Raw genomic sequence first — 11,533 nt, forward strand, 5'->3', positions numbered from 1 at the left:
CTGCAGCGTCTCATGCCGTCTGAGGTCCTGTAGCTGAATGGCGCCAAACAGCCGCAGCAGGTCTCTCCACCCGGGCCACTCCCGTTCTTGGGTGGTGCGGCGGTGGGCCTCTCCACCCATCTTCCAGGGTCCAACATGAGGGGGCAGTTCTCTCCAGATGAACACCACTCCCCCCAGGGGCGGAGTTGATATAGCCCCGGATCATCCAGTACAATCAGCAATGTCTATATCTCTTTCTTTGGACGCCAAATCACCACAGCCATATTTTTTTTTTAAACAGTACACTTTTCTGCTCCAGTTGTACTTATTGGCAGCCAGCAATCCACAGTCCAGTTTTAAATTGTAATCCACAGGGAATGGAGAGAAAAAAAAAAAATTTCTTCACCCCACACAGCTTGGGGGCCTCTGTTACTTGGTGGCAGGCTTGCCGCTGAAGATGTATTGGCAGCAACGATCCTGCCAACTACGCCAAATGGAGGGTCGGTGGTGGGGTGCCGAGCTGGGGGGGGTGGTCCTACTTTTATACCGCGCAGAGATGACAACAGAGACACGATGGAGGCAGATTCTGGGTGCAACAGGTCCAAGTTTATTTCTTCACTTGCCGTCCGACTGACAGCACACCTCGCGGCCCTCCGTTTCCAGAGCCGCTTCTCACACCGTACACTGGAGACGTGTCTGCACACACCGTCCCCTCCTTTACTGTCGACACTCCTGACAGTTCCATCACTGTGGCCGCCTTAGGCCCATTAACCAACAGCGCTTCTACTGCTCAGTCGTCGTGTCACATACGGTGTCTTACACCCAGTACCTCGTCTCAACTGCGGTCCTTTCCTGTCAGGACCACCCCCCTGACGTTTCCTCTCCTCAGTCCCCTTGGTCGGATTCTCCTCAGAGCGCACAGACTGGCGCAGTCATCCTGTCACCTGAGCTCCCCCTGGGGACTGGAACCTTCTGGAACCCTCCCTCAGAATTTATAACTTCCCCGGTTCCTTGAAACTGTCACTGTCACCACGCCCCCCATGACCAACGGTTTCTAAAGCCCTAAGCTGCTGTAAAGTCCTTTACTCACACTCCACCCTGCCATCTAATGGTCATCCCAAGGTACTGCACGTCCACTACACTTGTCTAGTTGTTTCCCCACTGTAATCACTGTCTCCTACCAACACTGTGCAAACCTATCTTTCTTCACTCTGACTAGTCCGTCCGTCCGTCAGGTCACCTTCCCTACAGTCGTATCGGGGAATGAATCGCAAATCTTCTTTAGAGATGGTATGATTTGTGTCCCATATTAAATAGATTTAGTTTCCTTCGGTGCTGAAGAGGATAACGACCCATTCTATGCTGGTCAGAATCATGCAGCTCCATTTCAGCTGCTTCTGATCTGGTCATCACCTCTTCCTATAAAACTGGTCAGACCTTCTTGTCCCTGCCAGTAAACTATTAGTCCTCCTGTGCTGTGTGCTAAAACGAAGTGGTTGGAGTGAATTTGTTGTAGTAGTGATCTGTAGTACTTGAGTGTTTATCTCCTGGTCCCTGTTACCATTTAATTTACTCCTCCCTTTCGCTAACCTGGGTCCTATTTATGATGTATTGAGGTTATATTATTATTGATTCGCTGTTTGACAGGGCTTGTCATCCTATCTTGGGTGATAGTGTGTAGTCACTTTGTTGACTTTTTAATTGTTTTTAATCATTTTTGTAGCTTGCATTAATAACAATTTTTTCCTGTGATCCCGTTGTGTATAGCAGGTCCATTTTCTACTTTGCTTGCATATGTTGTTTTCACGTGCTGTAGGTGAACCCAAATTTATCTACAGTGGTGCCCATCTACAGTCCTTACCAAAGATCAGCACAGCTTGACAGATTATGCCCTTTTTCAAATGTCGGATTGCAGGAGCTCATTACATTGTAGGAAAAAAGACCAGTGAGTGGTGGTATATTCACTTAACTAAGGGAAGTCACAAAACTTTAAAAAAGAGAGGCAGCAGTATGTTGCAAAGTTTGTAATTCAGTCCTTTTATCTATGGGAATTCCGGTGCTGTACTTGAGAAAATATTTTTTTTCCACCTTCCCAGATTTCTAGCCATGACATTTATTGTATTTTTTGGACTATAAGACGCGCCGGACCATAAGACGCATCCCAAATTTTCAGAAGGAAAATGGGGAAAAAAATTAATGCGTCAAATGGGGGTCTGTCTGATTTAATCTTACCTGGGGGGGATTGGCAGCGCTGGTGGCAGCAGGAGTCGGGCGATTCTTCCGGTGGTCCGACGCTGCAGGGTAAAGATCTCGCTCCCATCTCAGCTTGGTGAGGCTGGTGCAGCAGGTTCGGCAGTGCTCAGTGGTGCGAGGGCTTTCACATTTTGTGAAAGCCCGGAGCCCCTGTACTTCTATTGTCTTGATGCTGTGGATCTCAGGACGAGATCTCATTGCTGAGATCTCAATCTATGCATGCGCCACCTCCAGACGCAGATTGAGATCCCGGAAGACGAGCTCTCAGAGCAGAGATCTCAATCTCCACATGCTTCACTTCCGGCGGCCATTTTCCCGAAGGCCACAGCATCGAGGCAATAGAACTGCGGGGGCTTCAGGCTTTCACATAATATCGCTGGAGCGCCCCACAGCACAGAGCACCACCGAAACTGCCGCACCAGGCTGGAATGGGAGCAAGATCATCACCCTGCATCGTCGGACCATTGGAAGAATCGCCCGACTCCTGCTGCCACCATGCTAACTATAAGTACATTCCGTCTATAAGACGCACCCCTGTTTTCCCCTAAAAATTTGGATGAAAAAAGTGCGTCTTATTGTCTAAAAATACGGTATATCTTTTCTTATTTTTAGGCAAATATCACTATATAGGGTCATGCTTTTTTGCACGATGAGTTGTCATTTTTTAGGTGACATTTTTCCACAAACAAAGGTAAGCACTACACTTACATTAAGTCATGGGTTAAATGCAGAAATCTACAATTGCAACTTTATTTACACCAGTTACCGATCACCATAAATTAGAGGGTCTGTCATAAGGTCAGAAGTGGACAGTGTTTTCTCTTACATTATTCCATCTGCTCTCTTAAATATATAGAATTTTTAATATGTCATACAGTTTCAGAGATATTAACCTTTTTATTACTATTTTTTTTTTTTATCAAGGAGTCTTTGTTTATAGGGCAATTATGCAGTGAAGCCTGAAGACACACCACAAGAGAATACTATGACCCACACCCCTTATCAAAGACCATAAAAATTACCACTAAATAAAACACTCCAAGTCCTGGAAAAGTGTACGGATTAAAATAAAAGACGCAGCATACTCAGGGGAGCAACGAGAATACACTGGTCTTCTTTAATTTATGTTGATTGATAAATGGTTTAAATATTGAATAAAATATGTCATTCACAGAGGAGCAGCAAGAATTAAATAAAAGCAAGAACTGATCACTTTTGATCTGGTGACGGGTCCACTTTAAGTGTTAATTTTATTGTACAAGTTGTTACGAATTACAGTGACATCAAATATCACTATTATTATGTTATTTACTGTCTTGTGTCATATATTGGCAACTCTCAGGACTGTGCTCATTTGATGTCTTTATAAATATAAGTACCGGTAATTCTTTGTTTTTCTCTATTTTTTGTAACTAGTCTATAACAGAACACAAATTTGTAAGGTCGAAGGCAGAAACCCTAGTAGTGTGCGCTTTTGCTTTAAATATTTTTTTTCTGCCTGAAGATCTAAATAGCAATCTTTTATACAATCTTATTATATTAATACTAGCTATGAACCCGTTCTACGCCCGGGTGGCGAGCATTTTTATTGGTATATGGTCTCGTATCCTGCTATGTGCTGCCACCCTCCTATCCTGGTACGCATGGCACCCCTCATTCCTATCCTGGTATGCAAGGTACCCCCCTAATCCTGGTATGCATGGCGCCCCATTTTTCATCCTGGTATGCATGGTCCCCTCATCCCCAATCCTGGTATGCATGGTACTCCCTCATCAGTATCCTGGTATGCATGGTACCCCTCATCCCCCAATCCTGGTATGCATGGTCCCCTCACCCGCTATCCTGGTATGTATGGTCCTCTCACCCCCCCTATTCTGGTATGCATGGTACCCCTCATTCCCCAATCCTAGTATGCATGGTCCTCTCACCCTCCAATCCTGGTATGTATGGTACCCCCTCATCCCTGCCCTGGTATGCATGGTCCCCTCACCCCCTATCCTGGTATGAATGGTACCCCTCATCCCCCAATACTGGTATGCATGGTCCCCTCACCCCCCTATCCTGGTATGCATGGTCTCCTCATCCCCCTATCCTGGTATGCATGGTACCCCTCACCTCCCAATCCTGGTATGCATGGCCCCCTCACCCTCCAATCCTGGTATGCATGGCCCCCTCACCTCCAATCCTGGTATGCATGGTCCTCTCACCCCCCTATCCTGGTATGTATGGTCCTCTCATCCCCCCCTATCCTGGTATGCATGGTACCCCTCATCCCCCAATCCTGGCATGCATGGCCCCCTTATCCCCCAATCCTGGTATGCATGGCCCTCTCACCCCCCTATCCTGGTATGCATGGTCCTCTCACCTCCTTTATCGTGGTTTGCATGGTCCCCTCACTCCTATTAAAAGTACAAAAAAAATAAAAATTATACTCACCCTTCTTTCCTGCGCTCCAGCGCTGTTCGGCTGGAGGCTGGGGCAGGAGTGCGGATGGAATCGCGCATTCCCATAGCGCTGTCCGGCGCCATATTGCTGAAGACACACTGCAAGTGTAACTTCAGTAAAATGGCACCGGATCGCGCATGCGCAGAGCGATTCCGGCCGCACTCCAGCCCTGGTCTCCGGGTGAAGAGAAGCACCGCGGCAGCGCTCCTCCCGGACAGGTAAGTATGTATGTATGGCGTCGGAGATGGCGGTATGCAGTGTGTACGGTACCGCCATCTCCGGCACCATGCACACTCCTCACCGCTGGCTGCCTCACTCTGTCTGGAGACAGACTGCGCAGGCGCGTCACGCTTGCGCAGTATATAGAGGCTTCAGACAGAGGGACGCTCCCCCGGTTATATTATAGATATACAGATAAATTTGTATAATTAGTATTTTATAGGTTAAAGAAGAGAAAAACAGATTTTTTTTTTCTTAATAAATTTACTAAAAAATTAATGGTGTAAAAATAATTACAAAAATGGTAGTTTTTCAATAATAATTTATTAACTATTTATATATTAGATTATTTATATATGGTATATATATACTAGTTACAAAAAATAGAGAAAAATAAATAATTTACTATATTTATAAAGGCATCAAATGAGCACAGTCCGTAGAGTCGCAAAGTATAGTGGCCCTTTTTTATATCTGAACATATATAAGGGATTAATCTCTTTCCTTTCCAAGTCTCACAATCACTAATAGATTGGTAGATTAATATTAACTCTTTGGATTGCTACTTCCAATAGGTGACAATCCTTTTCCGCTCTAAAGAGACAATTTCCATATTTAAGTTCCGATAGAAGCATTTCATGGCCTATAAGTCTCCTTACACGGGCATATCACATTACTCCTTAGACCTTAGCTTCCTGCAGTAATTAATTTAGACTGTATACTATTTTGGGGTACTAGTGCCCTCTTTTGTCGACATCTTTTCCCTTTGTACGCCACTGTGATATCACAAATGTTTTTGTCAGGTAAGTTTCTGTATTATCAAAGCTGAAGAAGAGATTGCAAAAAACCTTGAACCGCGTAGAATAAACCACTGTCAAACTTTATTAACCTTCTGGAATTTCATCATTTGGGCAGCGCGGACGAAATCCACATATTCCTTTGCGGAGTTCTGTTTCATATAGTCGGTGACCGACTGGTGGATCTGCAGCAGCCCTTATCTATACATGCTTTGAATACCTGCTACCAGGTGAGCAGTTTTTTGTCAAAACTGCTTACTTTATTTGTGGGATAATACCCTATATTGCGCTTGTGTCTCCCTCTTTCCTCACATTATCAAAATAGCAGCAGGAAATCAGCAAGGACATACTGTGGAAGAGACAGTATTCTCGGTCTTTTATTTGGTTAATAGTGTTCACTAAAGAGTCAAAAGTTATTTTTTCAAATGCCCTGGAATATTGTACAAGGATAGAATGTTCTTCCACATTGTATGCCTTTCGTGCTAAAACATCTTACCTTCTCAATACTTCTTTTCTGTAAAACAAGAAGAGGAAAAATGTTTAAACTTAGCAACATATTTTTCATTATATCAAAAGCAATATCAATTATTATGGGCAAAAGTATTTGAACTCAACATACAGAATATCCTTTTTCATGATAAACAGAGGCAATAGGAGAATAACAAGTTGCAGTTAAAAAAGGTACAATAAAGCAACAGGAATTCAGAAACTACTTTATAGTACATCAATAATAATGAAATAATCTGCAAAAAATATTCCCATAGTGTACATGTATAATGCAGTCATACATAGAACAAACATCACTAAACTCCAGTACATTGCAGTGTTCACATAAGGGCTCATACTCACTTGGAAAGCCTGGCACTGCCGCCGGCACTCAGACCGGAGCGTGCGGTTACATGTATTTCTATGCAGCCGCACGCTCCGGTCCCAGTGCCGGCGGCAGTGCCAGGTTTTCATGCGAGAGACTCGTCCGAGAATCGTGCGAGTCTCTCGCAAGCGAGTATGAGCCCTAAAAGTACCTTCAGTTACTCGAACAATATTACCACAATTTGCCCAAATAATATCCCAATACAGAGGCTGAAAACAGTTGATCTATATGTGCAACCACTGACCACCTTTTTTGTTCGTATATTTCAGTACACTATGTGGCAGAATGAATGGTGTCATTCAAAAGTACAAATCGTCCTGTAAAAAACAAGCCCCAATACAACTATATGGCTGGAAAAATTAAAAAAAAAAAAAAGCTATGTCTCTTGGAAGAAGGGAAGGAAAAAACTAAACCGAAAAATGGAATATCGTTCGGGGCTGATGGGGATCAAAGGGAATGTATCATCAGAAAATGACCTATTTTTTAATTCAATTGTTTTGTTAAATGCATTTTTTATTATGTTGTATGATAGATTATTTTGTGTTTTTATTTTCTATTTTGCAATCTGTATTTAAAAAAAAAAAAATAAAAATCTTACATTTTTCGGCGATATTTTAGACTTCTACCTATTGTTTACAAAAAAACTTTTCAGAAGTCTCATTATCATCACAGATAACACCTCTATACACAGCTGATCATAAAGGATAAAGGATCCACTATGTACAATAGGTGATGTCTCAGCTGACCCTGCACCTCCCTTCACAATGACTTTTACACAAGTTCATAAGATAAATCAAAGCAAATGAAGGCTCTGAGTCAGTCTGCAGCTGCTAATGTACAGGTGGAATTCCAGGAAAAATTGGAAGAACAAGACTAGAATAGTCCCAGTAGCCAGTGTGTAAATTGGATGATTTCTATTTTTGTTTTTTAATTAGAAATCATGATATGAACAATACAATATAACATTTTACATAAAATACATGAATAGGTCAATAGGTTATTTGTTGATGGCGCACAATGTTAGCCAAGGGGTGTTAATGTTATTGATAAACAGCGTGTACTAATGCATCAACTTTTAAAATATTTGCTGTTATCAAAAATACATAAATATAACAGGTTCTCCTGATGGTCTATAAATGATAATACATTTTTAACTATACGTGGACAGCATAAAATTCTAAGTCTGCGATATAACCCATTATTTATACAAACCTGTATATTTCTTATTCCTTCAATCACAAAGTCACAGTTTATAGGAGATAAAGCGTAAAAGACCAAGGTAAAGCTCAGCAGAAGACGACCCATTTTGCAAATGAATTACATCTGATTGTGGGCAAACCTTATCAGACTGTGTGAGGAGCTATGTTAATAAGTAACAGCAAAGTTTTGGACATGATCATCCTGGCAATATTTTACTTTATTACATTATATATATATATATATATATATCGTATTTTTCGGATTATAAGACACACTTTTTCCCCCAAATTTGTGAGTGTTATAATTTGAATATACCTTATCGGCTGCGGTGGAGCAGGGTCTCAAGGTCGCTGCTGGAGGAGGCAAGAGTGGCATGTTTCTGCAGGCCGCAGGCTGGGATGAGGGGGTGTTTGGAGGTGCAACACTGCGGGTGTTCAGTGGTGCGGGGCTCCGCCAACATTTTGTGAAAGCCCAGGACCCACACACTTCCATGGTTTACATTGAAGTGGACTCCGGGAAAATGGCTGCCGGGGCAGCGCATGCACAGATGGAGATCTCAGCACCAAGAGCCCTCAGCGCCAAGATCTCCATCTGAGCATGCGGCCATTTTCCTGGAGTCCACTCCAAAGTAAACCATGGAAGTACGAGGGCTCCGGGCTTTCACAAAATGTCGACAGAGCCCCCACACCACCGAACACCTGCAGTGTCGCACATTCGAACACCGCTTTCTTCCAATTTGGGGTCCGCAGCATCGCCCCACTCCTGCTTCTGCCAGCCTGGGACCATGCTCCACCGCAGCTGCCAACCCCGGTAAGCAATAAGATGCATGGATTGTAAGAAGCATCACCATTTTATAAAAAAAAGTTTTTTTTCCTATTTTTCTCCTCAAAATTTGGGGTGCGTCTTACAATCCGTTGTGTCTTATAAAACACAAAATACGGTAGTTAGTAGATATGGGACAGAAGAGTAGCAGAAATTCTACTGAGGGGAAGAGTACTTTAAGGTAGATGAATTTAATGGACCTAAAGGACCTAAATAAAGGAGTTCATTAGTGAGGGACTTATTAACATATGTCCTGAAGAGGATTTAAAAGACCTTTTGCAATTAGCTAAAGGGGAGGAGCAGGAGTTGATTCGAACCTGTAGAACAAAGGGAGTAAGTTTTCCTGTACCAGAGAGCAATGAGTAGAGCAAGGAAGCAGCGCCCACCCATTCACATGGCTGGAAGCACCTCGCAAGCAGCCCCTACCCCCTCACATAATAAATCACCATGAATCCTTTTTACCTCAAACTGGGATATTGGCAGAAATAGATAGCAATGGTTTTTAATTTTACTTGTCCTACCCTAATGATTAAAATTAACTCTGGAAAGAAGTTTAGATTTCTTTAATAGATACTAGGGAAGAGAAGTCTGTTATGCATGCAAATATTGGTTTTCGTTGAGAAGTCGTCAAAGCATTTTATGGTAATTTACTTGGAAAACGCATTATTTTCTTGGCCTCTGCACTCAGACTGCCAGTATTGATTTGATTGTTTTTCTCATGGACATAAACAGTTAACATGGATGGTGTTACCACAAGGTGCCCCAAATTCTACTGTTACAATGTCCTTCATTTTGAAAAAAATGAACCCTTCCATATCCGGAAGTTGTGTTGCTTTAGTTTATAGTAATGTGGATAATTTATTACTTACTGCCCTGATCAAATCTCATGTCGGGAGAAATCTATCTTACTTTTGTGTTTCCTAGCAGAGCATAGATGTAAGGCCTAAGCAGAAGGAAGCTTTTTTTTTTTAGGACACTGCCTGTCAATATGAACCAAACATCTCACAGACGAAAGGAAGGTCACAATACAGCAGCTAAAAATTGCCTTAAAAATATGGTCTACAGCAGAGACCTATGACTTATTATTAACCTAAAGTATAGGAGTAGCCCCGGCACACTAATAACATGAAAGTAGAGTCTTTGCAACGACAGTCTTTTTTGTTGTGATTTTATTTTTTGTGGAAAAAGGTGGTGTTACAATCCAAAGTTTCAGCTCTACATCTCGAGCTTTCATTGGTTTTGGGGTGTGTGTATAGGTGGTATAGGTTTGCCTTTGTAGTCCAGCTAGGGCGAGGTCATCACTGTCAGGGGTAGTCTTGCTGGTCTGGACTCATTTGAAGTCACAGACGTCACGGGAGAGAATGTAGGGTTGTTGTAATAGCACAGTTAGAGTACCTTCGGCTAGAAGAATAAATGAGCAGGAGACCTCAGGTGTGTATTGCTGGAGCGGTACCTATAGTGACCACGATGTGTAGGGTCAGCACGTGACTCCCGTCCTTATGTCCTAAGTCTAGTAAGGTGTAGAGGACTCCCGGCCTCCTCTACACTTGACTAGACTTAGGATATAAGGACGGGAGTCACGTTCTGACCCTACACATCGTGGTCACTATAGGTACCGCTCCAGCGATACACACCTGAGGTCTCCTTCTCATTTATTCTTCTAGCCGAAGGTACTCTACCTGTGCTATTACAACAACCCTACATTCTCTCCCGTGATGTCTGTGACTTCAAATGAGTCCAGACCAGCAGGACTACCCCTGACAGTGATGACCTCGCCCTAGCTGGACTACAAATGCAAACCTATACCACCTATACACACACCCCAAAACCAAGGACCAAGTCATATCCCTGATGAAAGCTCGAGATGTAGAGCTGAAACGTTGGATTGTAACACCACCTTTTTCCACAAAAAATAAAATCACAACAAAAAAGACTGTCGTTGCAAAGACTCTACTTTCATGTTATTAGTGTGCCGGGGCTACTCCTATACTTTAGCTTTGTTTTTTTTCCCCAGAGCACCTAAGTTGGGGATTGAGCCTGTCATATCTACTTTATATCTGCCTTATTATTAACCTAGACTGGACCCCATCGCCATGGGTGCACCCTCTTCTGAAGGGAAGATAAAGTTCACACCTGAGCCGACACTGAGGAAGCCAGAAGTAGTACAGATGCAGCTGCCAAGGAAGCAGTGAAGAGACCTAGAGTCAAGAATCTAGAACCAATGTAGACCAGAACCTCAGTGCCACCTGTCACTCCTGATATTTTTGAATCCATACAGAAGCAGAAGGTGTGGGAGATGCAGGGAGCCCAGCCGACTGAGGAAGGTCTGTGGAAAAAGGGTGGTAAGCCTTGTCTCTCTAATAAATGATGGCCCAGGTAACCAACGGACTAGTGCATTTGTCAAAGACAGCCATATGTGTGATTTGGTGGGCAATGTATGGGTGGCATCAGGATCAGTACCCAGGTGGCCAGGTACACACAGCTTTGCAAGACGTGTGCCTGACACAATGTAAGAAAAACTGGAAAGACCCAACAGGAACACACCCCTTGTCCACTTTACTGTTTCCGAAATTGTACACTGACCATACACTGCGTGCAGAATTATTAGGCAAGTTGTATTTGAGAGGATTCTTTTTATTATTGAACAGCAACTATGTTCTCAATCAACCTAAAAGTCTCATAAATATCAAAGCTTAATATTTTTGGAAGTTGGAGTGGTTTTTTATTAGATTTGGCTATCTTAGGAGGATATCTGTTTTTTTCAGGTAACTATTACTGTGCAGAATTATTAGGCAATTTAATAAAAACCAAATATATGCCCATCTCACTTGTTTATTTTCACCAGGTAAACCAATATAACAACACAAAATTTAGAAATAAACATTTCTGACATTCAGAAAAAAAATCAGTGACCAATATAGCCACCTTTCTTTACGATGACACTCAA

The 11,533-nt window shown here is 42.7% G+C and overlaps 1 protein-coding gene across 2 annotated transcripts in view; it reads right to left on the reverse strand.

Moving 5' to 3' along the window:
• The window catches only part of LOC141088279 (inter-alpha-trypsin inhibitor heavy chain H3-like), a 159,078-nt gene extending 151,181 nt beyond the window's left edge, over window positions 1-7,897 (reverse strand). For both annotated transcript variants that reach the window (XM_073574297.1, XM_073574296.1), the window contains exons 1-2: window positions 7,777-7,897; window positions 6,190-6,207 (exon numbers count right to left, since the gene is read on the reverse strand). In XM_073574297.1, the coding sequence (XP_073430398.1) occupies window positions 6,190-6,207; window positions 7,777-7,869 (111 nt within the window). In that variant the 5' untranslated portion in view covers window positions 7,870-7,897. The remainder of the gene's footprint in view (window positions 1-6,189; window positions 6,208-7,776) is intronic.
• Between the last annotated feature and the right edge of the window lie 3,636 nt (window positions 7,898-11,533).

The sequence above is a fragment of the Dendrobates tinctorius genome, unplaced genomic scaffold (assembly GCF_039654945.1).
Source record: "Dendrobates tinctorius isolate UK_male_01 unplaced genomic scaffold, ASM3965494v1 ptg000038l, whole genome shotgun sequence".
NCBI classification, from domain to species: Eukaryota; Metazoa; Chordata; class Amphibia; order Anura; family Dendrobatidae; genus Dendrobates; species Dendrobates tinctorius.